Raw genomic sequence first — 22,664 nt, 5'->3', positions numbered from 1 at the left:
GGAAAAGGCACGCTTTCTTTGCACTGAGTCTGGTATCATACACCTCTCCAGCCAATAAAGTCGAGGGGGTGGCTTCACCCTGCAGTATCAGCCAGAGTAGTTTCAGTTTCCTCCCAGTCCCGTTTACTCCTCTGTAGCTCCCCGAGCCGTGCACCTCTGCGCGGCCATCGGCCATGGCCAGCAAGTCGGTCTTCGTGGTCGCTATAGATTTTGGCACGTCCTACAGTGGATACTGTTTTTCCCTTGCTTCAGGTACAGACCAAATCCGCCAGGTGTACTGGGGAACAGAGCATGGGCTCAAGACCCCGAAGACGCCCACGTGCGTCCTATTCAACCAGAAGCAGGAGTTCAGGAAGTTTGGCTACGATGCTGTGATGAAGTACAAGAGCTTGCCCTCCAGCGAAGCTGACAACTGGTATTTCTTCCAGAACTTCAAGATGAAGCTGTACAACACGGTAGGTGGCACAGTTACTGCTAATGGGAGTCAGAGCTATTCATTTGTTTGAGGGGTGAGGAGTAGAGGAACTGGTGAAGAGGGCTGAGTAATCTGGCTGTTGAGGATGAATAAATGGAAATCAAATGGCATTTTGATGAACTGAAGAAGAAATTTCTTTACTTGATTAGTCAAAGGCTTCATGGGACATTCCTTTATGATGCTGTTCGTTGTATACAGACAACAAAACCTGACTGCACACCTCGGTGAAGCCAAATACTTGTTCTTAACAAAAAGCTGCCCTGATCCAGAGAAACTAGCCTCCCTCTGGGGCTCCCTGCCTCAGTCCTCCGGAGGGAACAAGTGAGGCTTCCTGTAATTCAAAGGAGGTGGGCAGCTTTGGGATCACCAAAAGGGCTTCTTCCATGCTATACACCTCCCTCTAGCTTGCCTCTCTCTGCCCTGAAATGGTATGCTGAAGCCAATTTAAGGGTGGGTAGTTGTCCTTCAAGTGTGTAGTGGCTATAATTTCTCTCTGAAAGCTCTGTGCTAGTTCAGAATTTTTCACAGCTTTTTCTGGATTTGCTCATTCAGCCAAACATTAGGTTACCTTAGGGCCTCCTTGTCTCTGCTCCGAGGTCCCACAAGGGCCTCCCAAAGATGGAATAGCCCAGAGTACAGAGCCAGCCCCAGATAAAGTCTCGTGTCTGCTCTTTGGCACCCCCCAGTGCTAAGCAATGAGGGCTGAACTGGATGTGGTGGGTGGCAGTGCTCTGTGAAGACTTCCCTCCCCAGGAAAGCTTGGAATGATGTGGTCTGCCACAGTGTCACCTGTGGGGAGTGGTGGGTTCTCACTCACTTTCAGAGGGGGTTGGAGGGAGGTTTTAGTTCAGCTCCATTTCCCTGCACCCAAGAAGAAAATGTTTAAGGGAAATTTCCTTACAGGATCACAGAACAGTTGACATTGGAGGGGACCTCTGGAGGTCATCTGCTCCAATCTCCCTGCTCAAGCAAGGTCACCTAGACCTGGTTGCCCAGGACCATTGTCCAGCCAGCTTTTGAATATCTCCAAGGATGGCGATTCCACAGCCTCTCTGTGGAAGGGCTCAGAGACAAGAAAGGGGAACACCAGTTCCCAGATACATCAGTAATTATTTCTTAATCTCCATAGAAAGTGTCCATGGAGGAAATATATATCCTTGTATCAACCCTTCCTAACTGACTCAGCAACAGTGACAGGAAACGAGGTTGTGAGTAAAAATGAACACAGTTTCCCTTTCTCTTAAGTGGCTGCACCTTCAGAACAGGATTCACCTCAGCTTTCCTGGTTGTGTGCTGGGCAGCACCTGGACTGGCCTGTTTTTCTCCATTGGCTGTAAAGAATCCCAAGCTCATGGAGCTGATTATCCGCTTGATAATCCTTGTGATTTAGGGACATCTTTGGTGGCTGCTGAAGCAAAACAGAGAGAAGCACTGTGCAGCGAAGGCTGGCTCCTGAAAACCTTATTTTATACAGGCAACAATTCCCACTCTTTCTAGACAGAGCAGGCAATCAGGGACTCATGGAGGGAGTTTTGGTCTCCTGGAAGAGACTAAAAAAGTGTCCAAGCAGCCACCTACCTCAAGTTTCAGATACAACCAGGGGGACACATAAGTCAAGAGGACACATTACAGAGGAACTGTGTCAGGCCAGAGCGTAATTCGTCTACATGTTTGTCCAGCATATATTTTGTTAATGTCATACACAGAAGTATAGGTACAATGAGAAAGGTGTGAAGTCTTTATACATAAACCTGGGAAACGTATGGTGGTGTATGGTGTATGGTATATGGTCTATGGTCTATGGTGTATGGTGGTGTCACATAGAAAGTACAATTCTCCCCACTGGCTGTTCAGGAAGGTCTACAGGGTCTTTACAAAATTTGGCCCAGGAGAAACAGCTGACTTACCAACCACACACATTGGTATTTTGCCTATTGAATCACAGATGTTGTGGGTAAGAGGTTTCGTAGCTGACCTGTGTCTATTAGACTGCCGTTTGCCACAATACTGAAGGCACTGCTGGGAATTTACTCAGGTTTGGAGGCAGGACCTCCTTCTGTGCCATATATTGTGCAGTGTTAAGTATAAAGGTGACAGGTCTCTTGCTGAGACTGCCACATGTGACCATGAGACCTGTTTTTGTAGAAAGTCACTTCTGGCATGGAGCTGAAAGCCAGCAATGGGAAGCTGCTTCCCGCCCTGATGGTCTTTTCGGAAAGCCTGCGCTACCTGAAGAATCACGCGCTGAACACCATCCAAGAGGCCTCTTTCCAAACTGTCTGCGACCAGGACGAGATCACCTGGGTCATTACCGTCCCAGCCATATGGAGTGCTGCTGCCAGGCAGTTCATGCGGCTGGCGGCAAAAGAGGTAAATGCAGGGGTTATCCCACTTCCTCAAATTGTCTTCGGAGATTTCTTCACCCATCAAAGCAGAGGAACTCCTCAACATTTAAACAACCTGTATCTCAAATTTCAGTCTACCAGGGAGAGAAATCTCCCATGCTGGGGGCTGTGGGGAAGAGGATGTCCCAAACCAGCAGTAACAACTGCTTTGCCCTTTCCCCCCACTGCCATGTAGAAATGAGCCCCATGGAGATCAGCACTGCAAGAGCCACCACCCCAGCGTGGTGTCCTGGGGTAAGAACAGCCTCTCTAGCGGGTGGCGTTTCTGCAGCAGTGGTCTCGCCACCTCTCCTTGAACTGGCACTTCTCTTTCGTGATTTTAGGCAGGACTCATCTCTGACATGATTTCTGAGAAGCTGATTATTGCCCTGGAGCCGGAGGCTGCATCGCTGTGGTGCAAACAGCTTCCACAGGAAGGGTTTATAGCAGACAGCAGTGACAAGAAGAAGTTTGAAGACTCCCCGGGGATCCAGTATGTTGTTGTTGACTGTGGAGGTAAAACTTTCCCTATTTAACAGGTGCCATCTTTGCTGGGCGCGGAGCATGGCTGTTTTGCAGTGTCTGAGACAGTGGGCTCCCAAAGGGCTGCAGTGCAGTCCCAGAGCTTGGGGTCCCAGAGCTGTGCTTGTCATGGGGTTTTTATTGTTATTTCTCACTTAACGAGATCCATGGGCAGGCAGAAAAATGGGAAGAAAAGACAGCACCAGTCTGCACCATATCCCAGCATCAGCCACTGATGTGCACCCACATCCTTTTGTATAGCCTGAGCTCACAGCCTCCTCTGCAGGAGCACGTGTAGTGCCCAGTGAACTGACCAAAGAGATTAGCTAGCAGGCTTTGTAGAGTAAATCATTAAGAACATTTGATGGAGAACTTCTTAGCAATTTCTCTAGTTTCCTATGCAAGTTTTTTCGGTGTGTCATGAATTTCCTGCCAACAGCGGTCTGGTTATTGTGAACCAATACTGAAAAGGCATCAAGAGGACCACAAGTTTCTGAGAGTCTCACCACCCCTGCTCTTTTTAACTCAGGGCTTGTATATCAAAAGGCAGGAGTTAACTATCTGTATGAGGAGGCCAGTGTCCTTTTGTGATCAGAAAGGAGATCAGCTTGTGCAGGGAGCAAGTCAGAGCATCCAGCTCTCATCAGCAATTACTGTAGGAGCCTTGAGAGACCAGGCTTGTAAACAGAAGTGTGTAAATTTAGGAAATCTAAAGGTGTGCAGGCAATAGTGGAGGAGTGAGGATGAGAAAAGAAAGCAGCAGAAAAGCGCACTTGTGAACCAGGAGTTCAGAAGGTAAGGTTATATTCAGTGGAAAGTCAGGACCTCATGTACTTTAAAGAAAGACGACAGCTAACTTCATTTGTGTTTGTGTGTGTAGGGGGCACAATAGACATCACGGTACATGAGATCCAAGAAAATCATTACCTGAAGGAGTTACACAAGGCAGCTGGAGGTGGATGGGGAGGCAACAGAGTGGATGAAAAATTCACTGAATTCCTTGAGGAAATATTCAATGATGGTGTATGGGATGAATATGTGAAAAGCCACCCTACCGAATTACAATATATGATGTACAACTTCAGTCTACAGAAATGCTCTGCCAGCAGGGAAGCGGTCTACATACACTGCTACTACAACTTGACCAGAGTGGCAGAGCGCAAGAAGGACATTTCCCACTTCTTCAAAAAAGCAGAAGGAGCTATGTGGTGTGATGGGATGATCATGATTACATATGAGAAAATGAAGAGCTTTTTTGACTACAGTATCAAAAATATCATTCGTACTTTGAGGGAAATTCTTGACAAGCCTGAGATGGCCAAGGTCCAGTACATTTTGCTTGTGGGAGGCTTTGCATCTAGCATCATCTTGAGAGACGCAATCAGTCAGGCCTTTAGCAAGAAGTATCATATCCTTTGTCCAATGGAGGCCCAAGTGGCCATTGCAAAAGGGGCTGTTTTATTTGGAGTCAATCCACACATTGTTGCCTCAAGAGTCAGCGCTCGGACTTATGGCATAGCAGTTAGTCGTAAATTTGATGCTGCTATCCATGACATCCATAAACTAAAGGTCTCAAAAGCTGACGGCTATATTTATTGCACAGATCTCTTCGATAAATTGGTGGGAATTGAGGAGTCAGTGAATATAAATGAAGTTGCCCACTATAATTTCCATCCAACAGAACCAGATCAAACAAGTGCATGCTTTTCTTTCTATTGTACAGAAAAGCAGGATGCTCAATACGTAGATGAGGAAGGGATAGAACAACTTGGTTCCTGTACAGTGCCAATGCCAGACACAAGGCTGGGGAAGAAACGCCAGCTGAAGCTGGATATTAAATTTGGGCTCACTGAATTTAAAGCCACATGTACTGACATTACTTCCAAACAAAGTCGGACAGTTATGATAGATTTTTTAGCTGTGTAAATGCTTCATACATCAAGCAGCAGGGAAAAAAACTCAAGGGAGAGTATGGCTTTAGTGGGAGGTAATAACTACTACAATAGAGAAGGCAAATGGACAATAAAGTCCATCATCCATTCTTCTGCTTGCACAGGTAAACAGTTTGCTAGTCTGATTCTCTGGTTCCTTCCATTCCTCACCAACCACCGTCTGAGTCCAACACCTCTCTTTCTGTTGTATCTGACAGCAGGTTTATCTGCTGCTTTATCTCTTGCCCTTCTAGCTTAGCCCCGTTGCATGTCTGAACACGACAGTGCATACCACCAATATAATAATCTGTACCCTACCTGTGTTTGATACAAAGCTTCTGGATGGGTGTCTAACTTCCACATATACCAGCCCATAACTATTTCTTTTAGACTGATGTCTTTTTTCATCTACATCCCGTGTTCCTCTGATATCAGGTCTTTTTATCTGGAGTCCAGGTTTAACTCTGCTGGGGTGACATTCAATGCATTTGAGTTTTCTTCGGAACATCACTTATATAGATTGTGTGTAATTAAAGTGCTCTTGTCCCAGTCAAGATACTCTGTGAAGTAGTAACTCAATGTAATCTGGGAGCTTGTATCCAAAACCTGTGGGACTGTTGTTTCCATTAAACCATTAGGTGGTTTGATCTCATTAACTGGGCAGATATGAATGCCAGATTGTAACATTGCAGATACGCAATGTATGCATGCACTATAAGAATAGTGCTTATGCCACTGCCTGAGCCCCTCTGTGTAGCTGTAGGTAGAATCATAGAATCTTTGGGTTGGAAGGGACCTTTAAAGGTCATCTAGTCCATCCCCCCTGCAATGAGCAGGGACATCTTCAACTAGATCAGGTTGCTCAGAGCCCCGTCCAACCTGACCTTGAATGTTTCCAGGGATGGGGCATCTACCACCTCTCTGGGCAACTTGTGCCAATGTTTCACCACCCTCACTGTGAAAAATTTCTTCCCTGTATCTAGTCTAAATCTGCCCTATTTTGGTTTAAAACCATTAGCCCTTGTCCTACTGCAACAGGCCCTGCTAAAAAGTCTGCCCCCATCTTTCTTATAAGCCCCCTTTGAGTACTGGAAGGCTGCAATAAGGTGTCTCCAGAGGCTTCTCTTTTCCAGACTGAACAACCCCAACTCTCTCAGCCTGTCTTCATAGGAGAGGTGTTCCATCCCTCTGGTCATTTTTGTGGCGTCCTCTGGCCTCGCTCCAACAGGTCCATGTCTTTCCTGTGCTGAGGGCTCCAGAGTTGGATGCAGGACTCCAGGTGGGGTCTCACCAGAGCAGAGTAGAGGGGCAGAATCACCTCCCTCAACATGCTGGCCACGCTGCTTTTGATGCAGCCCAGGATATGGTTGGCCTTCTGGTCTGTGAGTGCACATAGCCGGCTCATGTCCAGCTTTTCCCTTGATTCGAGCATAAATTCTAGGTGGGGGCTTTCAGGGCAGCAAGGGGCTGGGAGAGCACAAAACCATCACAGCTGACCCAAACTGACCAAGGGGATGTTCCATACCCTGGAACTTCCTGCTCAGCAACGAAACTGGGGGGAATTTCTCCAAAGTAGCTATTGCTTGTAAACTGGCTGGGTATCAGTCTGGTGGTGGGATGTGGTGACTACCTTTGCATCTCTTGTTGGGGTTGTTTTGTAGTTTTTTTTGTTTCCCCTTCACTAAGAGTGTAGAGTTTCCCTGCTCAACACCAGTCTGTCCCAGGGCAGATACTTGGTTAGCTGGGTACACTGCATGAAAACTCCGTGCTGGCATCTTTGTTAGTTGTAATACTGCGTCAGAATCACCGCTAGCCATGCACTTAATGCAATCACTAAAGCAGCATTCAGAGCATTAATCTGTACATATGCTATGCCCTATGATGTATAAAAAACGAACTATTTTGAACACATCGCCTTTTTTTTTTCACATTTGAAATCTTATGCACGCAATAAAAGTATTCACAACAGAAACCTGTGTGCCTTTCTATTGTGTCAAAGGGTACTTCTCTGTAAACCATGTGAGAGCCATTCTGGGTGGCTAGGTGTGAAGAAGTAGCTGAGTACTCCTGCCTTTTTTTTACCCTTTGGACTTCAGCCACGCAAAGTGCCACATAGCTCCTGCCCAGCCCACTACTGCTCTCTGAACGAGAGGGAGAAGTGCAGTCTGGTGGCAGCTGGGAAAGCTGCTTGTGTCTGCCCCAGGTCTTTCCCACCCCTGTGCTATGTGGCCTTTGTCAGTCAGACATTGACACCAGCAGTCGTGATCGCACCTCCTAATTTTGCTTGTTTTGATGAGCTAGTAATGTTGATAACCGCGGGGACTGAGCACAGAGCAGATGCGGGTGCTTGTCATCTCTGTAAAAGCAGCACTGAGTGTCAGCATCTCAAACTGAGCATCCGAGAAACCTGGCAATACCTGCTATGGGGGGCTCTAACCTCGGTCTGACCATATGGAGGGTGTTGGGAAAATAAGAATTATAGCTGCTGAGCCCATTTCCAGCCGTCATCTACAACAGGTACGTCTGCTGAGCTGGGGGTTAACCCCTGTTGCATAATAAATAGGGTGGTTCATTTATATTAAATATGAAACTTAAATAACAGGTCACAAACTTTCAAGGAGAAGAAAACACGGGCGGCTTTGCGGTGCCTGTGACCAGGGCATCAACAAGCTCTGCAGGCAGTCATTGCTGCCGGATTCTAAATGTCTGGGCAGGTAGAAAATGCAGCCTGTTTCTGTCACCGGAGCTCGCCGGCTGCCTTCTGCCTAAAGCACGTGGTTTCTCAGAAACCGAAAGGAAACAAACCCCACTTCGCAGAACCGCCGCCGTTTCCCTGCACCGCGGCAGGAGGCCACGTCCTTTGCTTCCCTGGCTGGGCACAGAGCCAGGAAAAGCTTGGCCGCCGCGCACAGCCCGAAATACTGCGGCTGTGCTCCCTGCTCAGGATTTCCCAATGCCCTCGGCCCCTCGGCCTGACCCTGCCTGCTGAGGAGCATCCCGTCTGTGGCCGGGGCTGTATCTGCAGCGCTGCCCAGCACCCCCCTTAGGAAACACTTCTCCCCATTCAGCAGAAATTACACTTAAGAGCATTCATTTCCTTTGGGATATTAAACAAAACAAACCATGGGAGAGGAAAAAGAAATAAACCAAGCACGCGTCCTCTTCCTACAGGGTGGGGAGGGTGAGCGTTGGCAAAAATGTGATGACTTTATGATTAAACCACAATTTTTTCACAGCAATACCATTTTGAGGCCAAAAAAAATAGGCTTCTGGAGTCTTTTTTTTTCTCCTCAATTTCTAGAAACCCCTGAGGTGTAGTACAGATGTGTGTAATCTTATTAGAGATGTCAAAACTGTATGAGGAATTACTGTGTTCATCTTACAAGGACTTGGCAAATTGTGCAGGGGGAAAATGGGAGATAGTTTTCCAAAACAGTAAAAGTAACACCAGAAGGTGAAAGGAAAGGACAGAAAAGTGCGTCACAGAGAGCATGGTGACATGCTTGAGGCATCATTGTTTTTGTCTGTGCGGCAGGAGGTCAGGGACTGCCATGTGCTGCTCACAGCTGGCTTGGCACCAGACAAAATTGACCCATTGCACCCCAAAACTGGACAAACTAGACGAGTTTATGGTACTTCTGTGGAAACATGTTTAGGAAAGGGCAGTGAATACTGAAAAAGGAGAGATGGGGCCACGGCAGGAGGAGACACAAGGGACATGGCAGGGCAGGGGCAGGAGGGGCAGCAGAGCAGGAGAGGGACACCAGAGGAAAAGAGCTGCCTGAAGAGGGACAAAGACACGAGGACACCCAAAGGGACAGGGACCGGTGGAGGAGCCCATGCCAGAGCAGTTGAGTAGGATAGAAGGAGTAGTGAGAGCAAAGGGACCCCTGCGCATGACCCCCAGCTCCAGCACCACCCAGGGTCTCACCAAAGGGCCTGGATGTAACCTGCAGCACAGGCGTGGGGGACCAGGGTGGGGGGAAGAGAGATGCCTAAATGTTGGTTGGTTTGTTACTTGGCAACAAATTAATTTGATTGAAATTTCCCAACTCAAAACAGTTGTTTTTTGGCCCATGACAGGATGTCTGACAATATATCGAGGGAATGAGTGCCTTCATAAAGCAACGTCCCAGATGAGACTGGGAAGAGCAGAGGAGATGTCCTCTAGTGAACCTGAGGTTTGCTTGTGAGCTGCTGCAAAGAAAAAACAAAGGGGAGGGAAGGGAAGGGCGAACAAGGGAGAGGAAGAGTAAAAGGCTAAGAAAGCTAAGTGGGAAGATGCATCCTTGAGCAATGTGCATTGCTACCGTAGCTCAGACCAGAGTGCTGGGCTCACCACTGTGCTCCAGCTTCTCCTGAAAAGTGTCTACAGCAAGTCAGGGTGCACCAGGACCCACGAGGAGAACACGACACCTACAGAGAGGAGGAGAAGTTGCAAGTGAGTAGTCGTACACATCCACATGCAGAAGAAGACGCAGCTCTACCTCCACGCTCCAGACCTGCCTGGGCCCCTTTCCCTTCGGCTAAAATTGGCACCGCTCTTTGCTCAGCAGCTTGCTCCCTCTCAGGCCACCCATGACAAGCACCCGCCACACGTTCTGCTCTCGATCAAAAACTTGGTGCTTTCCCACCCAACTCCTCCCAGGCGGTTTTGGCTCCTGAGGCCTGGGACTCACCGACTCCTGTGGTGACGTCCTTGTTCTTTCCTCTGCGTCCCTGCACGGGCGGTGGGGCTCGGTCGGCCGGCATCTCACAGGTTTGTGTTTGCCTTCAAAGAGGCAGCGGTCCCGGCAGCACCACGTGTCCCCCGCCTGGGGATCTCCTGAAATCTGGGGCATTTTTCTGCGGATTTTGGGATGAGGAAGCAGAAGGCTGTCCAGCTTTCTGTCAGACCACTCTTTGCTTGCTGTGGTGAAAAGGGAGAGGGGGGACAGCGGCGGGTAGCTTCAGTGAAGTCATTTGAGGCATCACTCGGCAGCGGTGGGACACAAGCCCACCAAGACCCATTGGTTTCTGTGAGGCTGCAACCACCACTTTTCTTCTGCTCTGGGCTCTTTGGCTGGTTGTGCTCACTGTGCCACACATTCCCCCCTCGCGCCTGTTCCTTCCCTCCTCTAAACCATCCCAAACAATACGAGTTTTTGTCTGCGCTTGGCGTCCAGCAGCAGTTCCTCAAGCCCCTTAGCCTTGATTTTGTGTGCGTGCCCTGGACTTAACCAGAACATTCCTGCCAGAGGTTAAGCCCAGGCGCCGTGTGGATTATCCAAGATTTTTTTTTTACTCTGGTTCCAAGTGACCGTGACAATTACGGGCCCGTAGGCATCATCTTCAGCTCCACGCTGGCCCTTCTCCTGCCCCTTATCTCTTTCTCCTTCCCAGCCAGGTAGGCTTAGGGGTAGGACAGACATCCCAGGAGGATGAGGGTAGTGAAACGCCTGTGCTCCCGGCCTGGCTGTCCAGCACCATTTATCATCTTCTGCATCAAAATGAGGTGGCTTTCCAGGGCACCGTGTCCACAGATGCTGTGCCCATGCTGCCACCACCATCCCTGCAACGTGGTCGTGGTGGGCTGGTGATACTTCACACCCGCCCAGTAGCGAGGCTGGGAGCAGCCGCGGGGCGAGTCCTTGCTAAACCAGAGTGCTGTGGCAACGCAGTGACCGTGGCACGCAAGCAGGGCTGGAGGGGGTTGCTGGAGCTGGAAACGGGATCTTTGGACGACTGAAGGACCAAGAGGCCCTGGGAAGAGGAGACGGCAGGGCATCTCGTTGCCCGTGGCACAGCAGTGCTCTTGGGAGAAAATGAGGAAAGTTAGTGCTCTGGCAAGGGTCCCCCTTGGGAAAGAGAAGCCAAGCACTGACCTTGGCAGTGGTGAGAGGGGAGGAGAGCTGATCTTCTTCTTCCCCACGGAAAACTCCCTTTTTTCCCTTCAATCTTCAGGCAGCGAGATCTTTGCTCTGGCACCTGACACCATGGCGAGAGTGCTAGTCCTCCCTCCTCATGTGGTTGGTTTCTTTCCTGATTAAAAGTGATTAGGCAGCCCTAAAGCCTGCAGAAATGTGACCGAGGAGAATGGAGACAAAGAGTCCATTGAAGAGCTCTTAAATTCCTGGGGCAGTATTTAGAGAGCCCCGAGGAGAGGAGGAGAGAACTGGAGCAGAACTGCCCAGCCAGGACCTCCCTGTCCTTCTCCCTCCTGCTGCGCCCTTTGTTGCCAACATCTCCTCCATCATGTTGTTCTCTGAAGCAGAGGTGCAAAGCGCCCGTGGAGCCTGGGAGAAGATGTATGTGGATGCTGAGGACAATGGGACAACTGTGCTGGTCAGGTAAGGAAAGATCCTGTCCTGCTGCTACCCCAGAGGGTTGAATGAGGAACGGCAAGAAGGATGGAGTTACCACCTAGGAGCATGTCTCGATGTGTTTCATGCAGCCCTTGCTGGGAGCATTTTGGTTTGCTGTGGTTTATCCCACCTCAGGGAAGAAATGGGGAAGAGGAGAAAGAAAAATAAAAGGAAAGCAGAGAGGGGGTGGGAAAGGAAGAAGAGATGAGAACAATTTCTTCACTGCAGCCATTTAAGGTAAAGAAAAGAAAGTGTGGTATGAAAGAGAATGGGAAGAAAACATGGGCCCTTTTTCCTTCTTCCCCTTTACATCTAAACTCCTGTAATGATTTTTTTTAAACTTGCACATCCTCAATATTTCTCTTCTGATTCACCTTCAGCCTTTCCAGTCCAGAGCCCATCTATTTCATTGTATTGTACCCTTCCCGTGGGCTTTCCTCTCTTAGTTTTCACTCTGTTTTCCTCTGTTCTTCCATAAGACTGAAGTTTCTTCTATTTACCTTTCACATATCCCTCTCTCAGCTGGGACTTACATCACCTCCATATGCACTGATCACTGAATATGCAAATACTATTTCTGGTAATCATGCCTTTCCCACTGCCTCTGGCTTTCTTGTCTATCACATCTTGTGCCTGGATCAGCCTCAAAAAATGTTATGCACTGCTCTTTCCTTCTGCAGTCTACACAACCTGAGGACAGTTAGGGTCAGAAATGCAGCTATAAAATGCTAGTAGCCTCCAGTGGCTTGGCTCCCCAGGGTAATTTACTCTAGAAGGTTTTCCCTTAGTGTCCTACAGCCCCAGCCCTGACTTTAGAGAAGTTCTGGGCTCCCCGGTACAAGAGAGACATGGACATACTGGAAAGAGTGCAGTGAAGGGCCACAAAGATGATGAAGGGATTGGAGCATCTCTCCTATGACGAGAGGCTGAGAGAGCTGGGACTGCTCAGTCTGGAGAAGAGAAGGCTCAGGGCGATCTTATCAATGTGTATAAAAACCTGAAGGGAGAATGCAAAGAAGACAGAGCCAGGCTCTTCTCAGTGGTGCCCAGGGACAGGACCAGAGGCAATGGGCACAGACTGAAAGACAAGAGGTTCCCTCTGAACATCAGGAGACACTTTTTCACTGTGAGGGTGACTGAGCACTGGCACAGGTTGCCCAGAGAGGCTGTAGAGTCTCCATCCATGGAGGTATTCAAAAGCCATCTGGACATGGCCCTGGGCAACCGGCTTGACCAGGGGGATTGGACAAGATGACCTTCAGAGGTCTCTTCAAGCCCAACCATCCTGTAACTCTGTGAAATGCAATCTGGAATTTGCCATTGCTATTTCAGGTGGGTAACTGGTTTACCCAATGGAGTAAACTGCTTTTTTAAGAGCCAGACCAAGATGACTGTAATTGGTGTATTATAAAAGACAATTCCTTTACGAGGGGCATTGAATTGTGTTACCTTAAATGACATGAACAGTACCTGGTACTCAAACAACAATCCATCACAGGCAGTAAGAAAGCTTTGGGATGGACTCTAGGAAGGGGTTAAGTAACAAAACAAACAGTAGGGTTTCTCCATGGAAACACCCACTGAGAGCACAGTGGACATATTTGCTGTGCAGACCATCTTAGGGACTATTGTGCCATCACACTCACCCCGTATGAATGTGCTGCCACTGCCCTGTGGAATTTATCTCCACCTAACATTGAGTCAACACTGAGGAAATGTTTACTTTAGAAGCAGCAGAATAAATTCAGGATAGGTAGGTTTTAAGGTGGAGTGAACAAAGGGAAGTGACCTCGGGAGAGGTGAAGGAGGGAACAGGCTGCCATTGGCACAGGGGCTGTGCACAGGTGGGAAGGGCAAAGGAGAACCAAGAAATGCAGGGGAAAGAAATGTCTGTTCTAATAAAGAGAAGGAAAAAGGGCAATAAATGCATAAGATAAGGCTTGGAACGTGAAGCCATATCTGCATCAATCCTTTGGTCCACAAGTTAGGACATCTGTCATTTCTCAACAGGATGTTTACAGAGCACCCAGACACCAAGTCCTACTTCGTACACTTCAAAGGCATGGACTCCGCCGAAGAGATGAAACAGTCAGATCAAGTCAGGGGCCACGGCAAGAGGGTTTTCACTGCCATCAATGACATGGTGCAACACCTGGACAACTCTGAAGCTTTTCTTGGGATAGTGAACCCACTCGGCCAGAAACATGCCACCCAGCTGAAGATTGACCCCAAAAACTTCAGGGTGAGCCAGCAGCCCTCTTCCCAGGAAGTGTTGTGATGGGAGGATGTCTTCCCCTTGGAAGGGAAGAATGGAGGAAAACAGGCTTTGTATATATAAATATATATATGCTTCAGAGAATGGAGATGGTGCAAGGTGAGGCGGTCAGTGGTGGAAGATAGCAGGAATGAGAGATCCGGCATCTGTTGGGAAGGAGGCTGTGCAGCAGATGTGATGCAGGCAGGTCTGCTCAGGTGGGAGCTGCCAAGTTGCCCACGAGTTGAATGGGTTTTCTCAGTGCAACAGGATTCACACACGCTCGTCATTTAATAACAAGACACAGAAAAGCAGCTTACGCTGGACTTCAGTCCATGATGTCTATATTTTCTCTAATAACAAGAACTGAGATTTTCTAGGACAACTAAACCAGTCGTTATTAAACAACAACAGCAACACCATTGCCATCACTAAACAAAACCAGATAATAAACATGGGATCAAATGACTTGCCCAAGTCCACCTAAGGTCACTAGCAGATGGTGTTTATAACTATTTTGTCTGCCTTACGCAGCACAAAATGCAAAAAGAGGCACCTTCTGGCAAAGGTCACTTAGGCACCAAGAGGGTGGTTTCCAAAGTAGTAGGCCCAATTTTCAATCAGTGGGTGAATAAGAGAGGATTTCTGCCTGGAGAGATCCTGAAAAGACTTTTTCAGGTTAAAGATGCACACAAAATAATATATGCTGCACAGAAACGGAGTTGACATTTCAAAGTATATCACCTACCTAGTGACTGTAAAGACAAACAAATTTGTTTGCTACAGAGTGCTAGATAGCTAACGAGCAGGAAAGACTAGGAAGAAACTTCCCCCCCAAACCATGTATTCCATAGCTGTCCAACATGTGATCCTCATGGCCTCTAAACATTTTGGACAGTCCACTGTCAGGAGAAGGATTGTAGTAGATGGACAAAGTGAACCAGTCCTGTACAGCAGTCTTTAAGTGCTGTGTATATGGGTGCAGTCAGCATTAACTAGATACAGGATAGTTAAAAACAACAACGTGACTAAAATTTTTGGTGAATTCTATAATGAACCTAATTTTCCATGACCAGTTTCCAGCTCTGCATGCTATATGCTATTGAGTTGGTTTTGCACCCCCTTTCCATCCTCCAAGAATCCCAACTAAAAATATGTATTTTTCTAATGTGGAGGAAAGTTTACACCGTTTGTTTCTTCCCTTCTCCTTGTTTAGATTATCTGTGACATTATCTTGCAATTGATGGAGGAGAAATTTGGCGGAGACTGCAAAACTTCCTTTGAGAAGGTGACCAATGAAATCTGCACTCAGCTGAACAACGTCTACAAAGAGGCGGGTTGGTGAGGATGTGCAACGTCCAGGTTCTTCAAACGTGTCGCCAGCACTGATTTGCTGCTTTTGGGCCTCCAGCCACAGTTGGGAGAATGAAAAATTAAAAGAAAGGCAAAAAAAAAGGCTTATATAATATAGATATTGAAGTCAGTAATTTCCTTAGCAAACTGAGTTTCTACAGTTAAGTGAAACCTACAGATACATCAAAGCCAACCAACAAATCCTGACATGCTTTGCAGCTTCGGTGCTCCAGGTGGATTCCTCTGGCCACAGTCCTTGAAGACTACACTTTAAGATGATGACTTTAAGCTTGCTGTTCCAAAGAGAAAGACTCGCTTCTTTCAGCAGCACCGGCCCAGAGAGGCACCAGCAGTCTTTATCTCAGCTAATACCTCTCCATCCTCATGAATGATGAACAGGAGACCATTCTGAAGCATCTCTAGGGACTTTGTAGAGGTCATTATTTAAGCGACACGGGTGTTGTCTTGTTTTCGAACTAAAACAATGGGGGGAGTGGTGTATGGGAAAGACTAACTGAGAAAGACACGGGGAAAGTCCCGTCCTGTGTGAGCCGGTGGAGTCTCCCAGCCTGGGGAGAGGCTTCTTGGAGCAACTTTCAGCACAAAGGATGGCCACGCTGAATGCGGTCGCCACTGGGTCCCTCTGGGCGGGGGATGGCCACCTCCAGCACATGGATTACACGGTGCTACTCCCAGCAAATGTCTCTGGCCACGTACCCAGGAAGGAGCGATAGTGCTGAAGGTCACTCGCTCCTGTGCTACGCAAAATACGTCCAGCTGAGGGAGGCTGCTGCCCGCAGTGGGCACTGCGGTGGGCTCAGCTCAGCGTGGGCTTTCTACAGCACTGCCCTCATCCTGCCCTGCCACACAGCCTGGGCCCCCCCTCAGTGGGAACCGAGTCCCGAACTACTTAATTGCTTTTCCTTGTATTCCTTAGGTGTGGTGAAATCATCAGCTAACAACTGCAAATAAGCACGTGCCATTTTGCTTCGGTGTAACGCAATAAACACAGAGAAAGTAGGTGCGTCCTCTCATTTGTAGCACGGAAAAGGCACTCGCGATGCACGGGAGCGGTGGCTGGTTACAGTGCACGGTTACTGGTGGTACTGGGAGGTTTACCAAAACCAGCTCAAGCTCCCACTCAGGCGCCCATCACACTCGCAGTAATCAGGCTCCTCGGATGGTGGGAAGGGAAGCTTTTCACTTGACGACGAAGCAACTTTGTAAACAGCTAAAAATGCAGAATTCTCTTTCATTCGATGCGTAGTTTTCCTCCCATTTGTTTGGCAAAGGATGCTGAAATCCCAAGTCCAGAAGATGAACTCTTGCCAGAGAGGGAGGATGGGGCAGACTGCTTTATTGGATTCGGTATTTTATTCAGCTCTGGGAGAAGGGGAAGCATATTGTACAGCATCGCCAAGTATTGTAAGAAAAGAACAAGACTTGCAAAAAACTATTTATAGTCTCAAATCTCTTTGAGGGAGCACAAGTAGGTAACACTCTGTAAAGCTTAAGATAATTTCCCCTTTTTATTTACTTGCTTTAATGCACGTTAAAAGCACTATTTGCCATGACAATGGTTAGTTGTAATGATGTGCTCATCATTGCCATAGACATCCTGGGCTGTCAGGGGCCTGACAACACTGGCCGATGGTTTAAGGCTCTTGTGTTCCCTGCTCCTGTGATGGAGAGAGGTGTAGCAAAAGCAAAGTGTGTGAAACAAACCAAACTCTGGCTTAAGTAGAGATCAGTTATTTTTTAATATCCATTAAATATGGATATTAATTAAGCGGGGACACATTAAATTTTAAAAATTTGTATGATGTGAGTGGTTTAGGAGTACATGGCCATTATTTTTATGTTTACTTTAGATTTCAAAGAATGGAAGGAAGCTTCCCAATAGAGCGTCGATTAGATGACATTTTGAGATTGAGAATACCTGAGCTGAGTTCCCAGTTTCCCAGTAGCCTCACTGCACAACCCTGCCTGACTTTCCTCATACCTCACTGTGCATCTGCAAAACAGCAAGATTCACATACCTGGGAGGCAAACCAAACACACTCTTTATTTACTGAACCAGTAAATACATGGTGCTACACATACTGTATGCATTCTTAGGGATAACTTTGATCCTGTGAAGAGAAACCTAAGGGAAATGTCATACCTAAATGTGGCCGGAAGAGATTTCCTGTGGACCACCACCGGTGAGTGGGACCAAGGCCCTCACACCAAGCTGTATGGTTTTCACATACCCTGTGGGACATCAGGTAGGTCTGGGTGAGATGACAAATCTATGACATAGCACGAGTTGTATGACAAGTGCCTGTGATAGGTTAAATCAGCTGAATGCCATGGAGTCATCTTTGTGTCTGACCTAAACCAGAATGGTGCAAACATATGGAAAAATACTGAGAAAGGGGAAGAGGAGTGAGATGGAGCTCATGGAGGAAGTTTATCCCCTCAGCTAATAGAATCAAAGTGCTTGTGATGTTGCTGGAGAAAAAAAAGCATCCCCACAAGCAAAACTTGACCTTGCAGAGACAACCAAACACTTTACTGATTCAAAATATTACCTAAACACTGTAAAAACACATATGTACTTAAATTCAGTTCATTGACTTAGTTGAGTGAACTCAGACATTCCAATGGGGGCAGCCTTGGGAAAGAACAAGGAATAGAAAATAAAGTAACACAAGCAAAGAGATGAGAGAAATTTAACTTGAAAAACTTCAGTCACTGCGGTGACAAAGCAGAAACTTACCTGGAGGAAGGTCCACTTGCACGGCATCCCTGTGCAAATAAAAATCGATATTGGGATAAATTCCAAGAGTCCAGTGGTGTGCGACAGCATCACCAAATCACTCAGAGCCAAGGGCTACGAATATACAATGGCAATTTGAAATGAGAGGGGGTGTTTTGCAGAAGTAGCTGCAAGAACCTAGCTGTCGAGGCACGTCAGCCTAATGATTTTCTTGCTAGAGAGTCTGAGCCAAGCAGCCCTCCCGCCCCTGCCTGGAGCACGGGCAGTAGAGAGGCTCAGCAAGGTCAACAAGGCGGTGAGGTCATCTCAGATATTCTGGGGCTGCCCAGAGAGGGGACTAGAGACCTTGCAGAGGTAAGCTTTTAGGAAATCCTTCTATCAGGGTCCAGAGGAAAACCTTCCCTCGCACCCACTTTTCCTACTGGAAGGTCAGTTGTGTTATTGGTGGTTGAAGTGAAGGGCTGCTTGAGCTCCTTTGCTGTAGAGCTGTGGGCGTAGGTATAGATATAGTCCTCAGAGGTGTTGCTGAAAGAGTAGAGGCTTTTTCTAGATGCTGTTTAAAAAACCTAGTGACAGGTAGAAGGTGGTGAGGGTACGGCCCAGATGGGAACATGCTGGGAGCAGCAGTGTTTCTACCCCGGGCTCAGTGCCAGGGCGGTCGCTTCTGTTAGAGCTGGAGAGGAGCAGGAGAGGCCAGTTAGACCTTTAATTCACCTTCCTGGTTAAACAGAAAGTACCACAAGGCTTGTAATGGCACAATGTGCGATGAGAAAGGATTGCTCCCTACAGAACAACATACTGAGATACAACAAGTGAATTGTAACTCCTGAATTGGCACTAGGAGCCAGTGGTCCCAGGAAGAAAAGTTAGACCAACCACCGAATTCAAATCCATCAGGTGTGGTGCTCAGGCCTCTCATAAAAGCACAGGTGTGACTTATGTTGCAAATCAAACCAAAAAAGCTCCCAGACCTATTCTAACCTTCTCAGTTTTCAACATTGCAAAATCTCTCTTTTCTTTTTTTCGTAACAACGTCCTGCTTTAGGCAAGGGGGATGTTAGTGAAGACGCCTTCTTTTCTTTACCTTTGCTAAAGCTAATACTGAGTTAATGAATATTTGTAATTAGAATATCACTGAGGCTCAGTTAATCTTATATGCCACACCAGGGCGCTTTTGGCTTATGCAGCAGATGGAGTTTGAGCCAGCTCGGGGCATGGTTATGCTGGTCAGCTTGCACATGGTCAGTATCAAACAAGCCTAAGACACACAGCAGTGATTTTTTTTTCTGCTGTGAGCCAGCAGCATTCTAGAATGAATCATTTCCTTACTCAGCAGGCAGTAGAAATAGCAGCCCCGTTGTACTGCAAGAACGTTTGGTATGCTCGCTCTGGAGAGCCCAGGCTTCTGCTTCTGATGTCCCTGGAAGGAATTCCCCAGGAGGAAGCACTGCCGTGGTGTCTCTCTCACAGGCACCAACACGGTGCTTCACCTCCTCCCCACACAACCACGTGGGAGCAGACAGATCGGGGACACGCTGCTGGTGACAGCGGTGCAGCTGACCTCCACCCAGCCTCCCCAAGGTGTCCACCAAGGACACCCGGCAGCCGTTGACCACTGCCAGCAGGCAGTGCGGGCTGATCCCGACGTCACGCTGAAACTTCCCACGAGCACGGGCCAGCAGCAGAGCTTTGTATGGGGTCACAAGCAGAGGCAGGATTTTAGGACAAGGAAGACGATAGCTGGGAAACATTGGAGCTGACACCTGGATTACGGTCCCACCCTCCATCAAGGCAGCAGTTGCCCTCGCCTGTTGGAAATCAGCAGTTCTTTACTCCCGTTGCTCCGTTGCAATCCAGTTTGAGTTTAGGAAGATGGCAGCACTTTCGTAAGTTACAGTAGTTCTATGCAAAGTCCCCAACCCTGTTATCACCTTCTAGTGATGGAAACACAGAGGCTCGAGCAGGACTTTGATGCTGGCGGCGCCTGAGGGCTGGTGCTGTGAGTCTGCATCCCCGCTGAGCCCGCCCCAGGAACAATTTCTAACCTTTGTGCTCCTAACTGCGCATCACCACCAAATCTTTACGGCAGCCAGCATCTGCCAGATCATCTCAGCCTGGGCAAGGGCTGTAGAGCCATAGCAGTTTCTTCTGTCCCTCAGGCCCTTTTCTACCTTGCCCGTGGCCAGCCCTGCTTTGTTACAGCTGATCCGCACTCCCCGCTGCTGCATTTCCTAGGACACAGCGTGCCTGCGGTGCCCTGCACAGCACCTCCGACAGCCTGGGGAAGCGGTTTGGGACGTGGTTACCCCAGCAGCAGGACGTGAAAAGCCAGAGCCAGGAGAGACAAGTCATGAGAGAATTTTCTAATTGCCTGCTGACTGTCCATTACGTGCCTGCAGAAGGGAAAGTGGGGATAAAGAGGGGAGCCTGGGGTAGAGACAAACATTTCTTCCTCTCTTCCTTCGTATTTCCAGCTGCTGATACAACTCCTGCCCAGCAGTCCACTGCTTCCCAGTTTTGCAGCCTGCAGCAAAAGCCAGATCTCCAGGTCTTAGTGAAGAGAAGAATTAAAGAATTGCATCAGCAGTAACAGTGCAAGAATTTAAGAAGCAAGGAGAAAAAAAGTGATCAAAGCAAAAAACAGGGAATGAGAACCATACAGGGCTAAATGAAGATCGTATTAGCACTTTTTGTAAGGCACTGCCTCAGGAGAAATTAACCTCTACTGTTTGCTGAACAAAGGACGATTATACGGAGTCCTACATTTGAAATGTGGGGCAGAGAATAGTAAACCAGGGGGGTTAGCAGGTGCTGCAGACTCTTACACAACGTGCTGCACACTGCCATCACCTCTGGTGCGTTGCTCATTCTGTATTTATACTTTTTTTAATGCTGACTGCAACTGCAGTCTGCGTGGATCCCTAACAGCCATGGAGGAGTCAGCACACGCTTCTCGCGGAGTCACCTTCAGCATCACAACAAGATGCTTCTGCAGTGCTGAAGTCATTTGTTTGGAGGCACCCACCCATGCCTTCAGCTGTCTTGCATTGGCCCCAGGTGCCTTAAACCAAGTTGCTGTCATTCTCCCTTCAACTAAATAGATAATCCCAGCCCCAAGGCTATTTAAGGTTACCACAGTCATCCATTTGCTTTGGCTTAGAGCGTTGGTTCACGTGTTTCCTCCTGCTGCTCTTGGGGGAGGATGGAAGGTGCCTCAAAGGCAATGACTGATGCAAGACAGGTTGGGCAGACGGATGGGCTCCAGGGCTGGGGTTTGCGCTGTAGCAACAGGAGGATAAATCCCAGATTCGCTACCTGATGGAGGGCAGGAGGACAGATGGGAACAGCCTCCTCTGCCAGCTTCATTGGCCAGTTTGATGCTGGGTACTGCGATATGGCTGCACTAGGCCAAGTACCTCTTTGCTTGGAAATGTCACTGCTTCACTGTATGATTCCTTCTGCTCCACGTACATTCAAGAGGACCTAGTTTCTGGTAATGTGCCATCCTCTAGCTGCTTACCATCTTCATGGTCTTCTGTTTTACACTCTTCCCTGACTAATCCAGAGCGAGAGCTTTCCGAGATACAGGAGTGACGCTTGCAGGCTCACTGCATTTCAAACACTTTACTCGTTTCGCTCCATTTGTACACCTGCAGTCTGACAAATATCGCTATGGGGCTACAACTGCATCAGCAAAATTTCAGAGAGATGCTCGGCTACAGCATCCTTAGGCTCACTCAGGCGCTCCCTTCCCTTCCCAGGCTGCAGTAAGCCTCCTCGCAGGACAGGGAAGCTGTCTTCCTCAAACAGGAAAGGCCTCGAGCACTCTCGGCACTCAGGCCCTCTCAAGGGCCTGCAGACCCACGAGATCTCTTACCGATGAGGTAGCAGCAGTACAGCTCACTACACAGATCCCTGCACAGTGGCATCCCCCACGGCTCTCCCGTGGGTCTAGCACCCTGCCTCCGGCACCCTCAATCTCATAAGAATTGATGGCCAAACAAGCAACTGAAGGGAGAAAAGCTGCACAAACAGGTGCGGGAAGCTGTAACTCTAGTGCGAGCTGCCAGTACATTCATGTCTGTACGACTTACTTGATCTGGGTTAGCAGGTTGAGTGGCTCAATCTTCTGAATAATCTCTTAATTGTATTTATCACCCAGCTCAAGACGAGAAGTCAGATTTAATAATTGCTAAACCACTTACTGAAGTCCAGGAAATTAGAGACCACAAGTAAGGAAGCCCAAACAACTTGATGGGTGTCAAAGCTCTTTCCCTTATCTGATGCAGCAGAGATTTGTTTCCCCAAGATCCCTTTCATAATCATTTTGACCATGCAAACTAATGAGCGTCAATACGACTCTTCAGCTGCCCAGCAGGAAATACACAGGTGAGGAACACCTCAAAGTTTAACCCTCCTGGAAATTAAGGTAGCTGGTTCTGATAAAAAGGGGGAAAAAGGTGCTTACTTAGGCACAACTAATAAAGCAGTCTCCCTTACTGACTGATGTTCCAGGTCTCTTGCTTCAGAAGTGTTTCATCAATTGCCTCAATTCAGTTCTCTTCCTAACTACACTCCAGTCCATTTCAGACAGGAGGCATGTATTTCCACATGTAATTCAGATTATTTTATCAGGATAC

General features: G+C 48.0%; 2 protein-coding genes across 2 annotated transcripts; both read left to right on the top strand.

Moving 5' to 3' along the window:
* Positions 1 to 173: 173 nt before the first annotated feature.
* LOC309417082 (heat shock 70 kDa protein 12A-like) lies at positions 174 to 5,307 on the top strand (the record flags this gene model as incomplete). The annotated part of the gene is made up of 4 exons (XM_082014491.1): positions 174 to 455; positions 2,621 to 2,845; positions 3,204 to 3,375; positions 4,262 to 5,307. The coding sequence occupies 4 exons, from the start codon at positions 174 to 176 to the stop codon at positions 5,305 to 5,307; spliced, it is 1,725 nt and encodes a 574-aa protein (XP_081870617.1).
* Positions 5,308 to 11,546: 6,239 nt separating this feature from the next.
* On the top strand, positions 11,547 to 15,451 carry LOC309412610 (cytoglobin-1-like; the record flags this gene model as incomplete). The annotated part of the gene is made up of 3 exons (XM_082009552.1): positions 11,547 to 11,641; positions 13,667 to 13,898; positions 15,127 to 15,451. 3 exons carry the CDS (start codon positions 11,547 to 11,549, stop codon positions 15,253 to 15,255), a joined length of 456 nt encoding a protein of 151 aa, XP_081865678.1. The 3' UTR covers positions 15,256 to 15,451.
* Between the last annotated feature and the right edge of the window lie 7,213 nt (positions 15,452 to 22,664).

The sequence above is a fragment of the Phaethon aethereus genome, assembly GCF_964289735.1.
Source record: "Phaethon aethereus genome assembly, chromosome: 1".
NCBI classification, from domain to species: domain Eukaryota; kingdom Metazoa; phylum Chordata; class Aves; order Phaethontiformes; family Phaethontidae; genus Phaethon; species Phaethon aethereus.
Note: the sequence above shows the minus strand (reverse complement) of the source record. Positions and strands in the feature narration are given on the sequence as shown.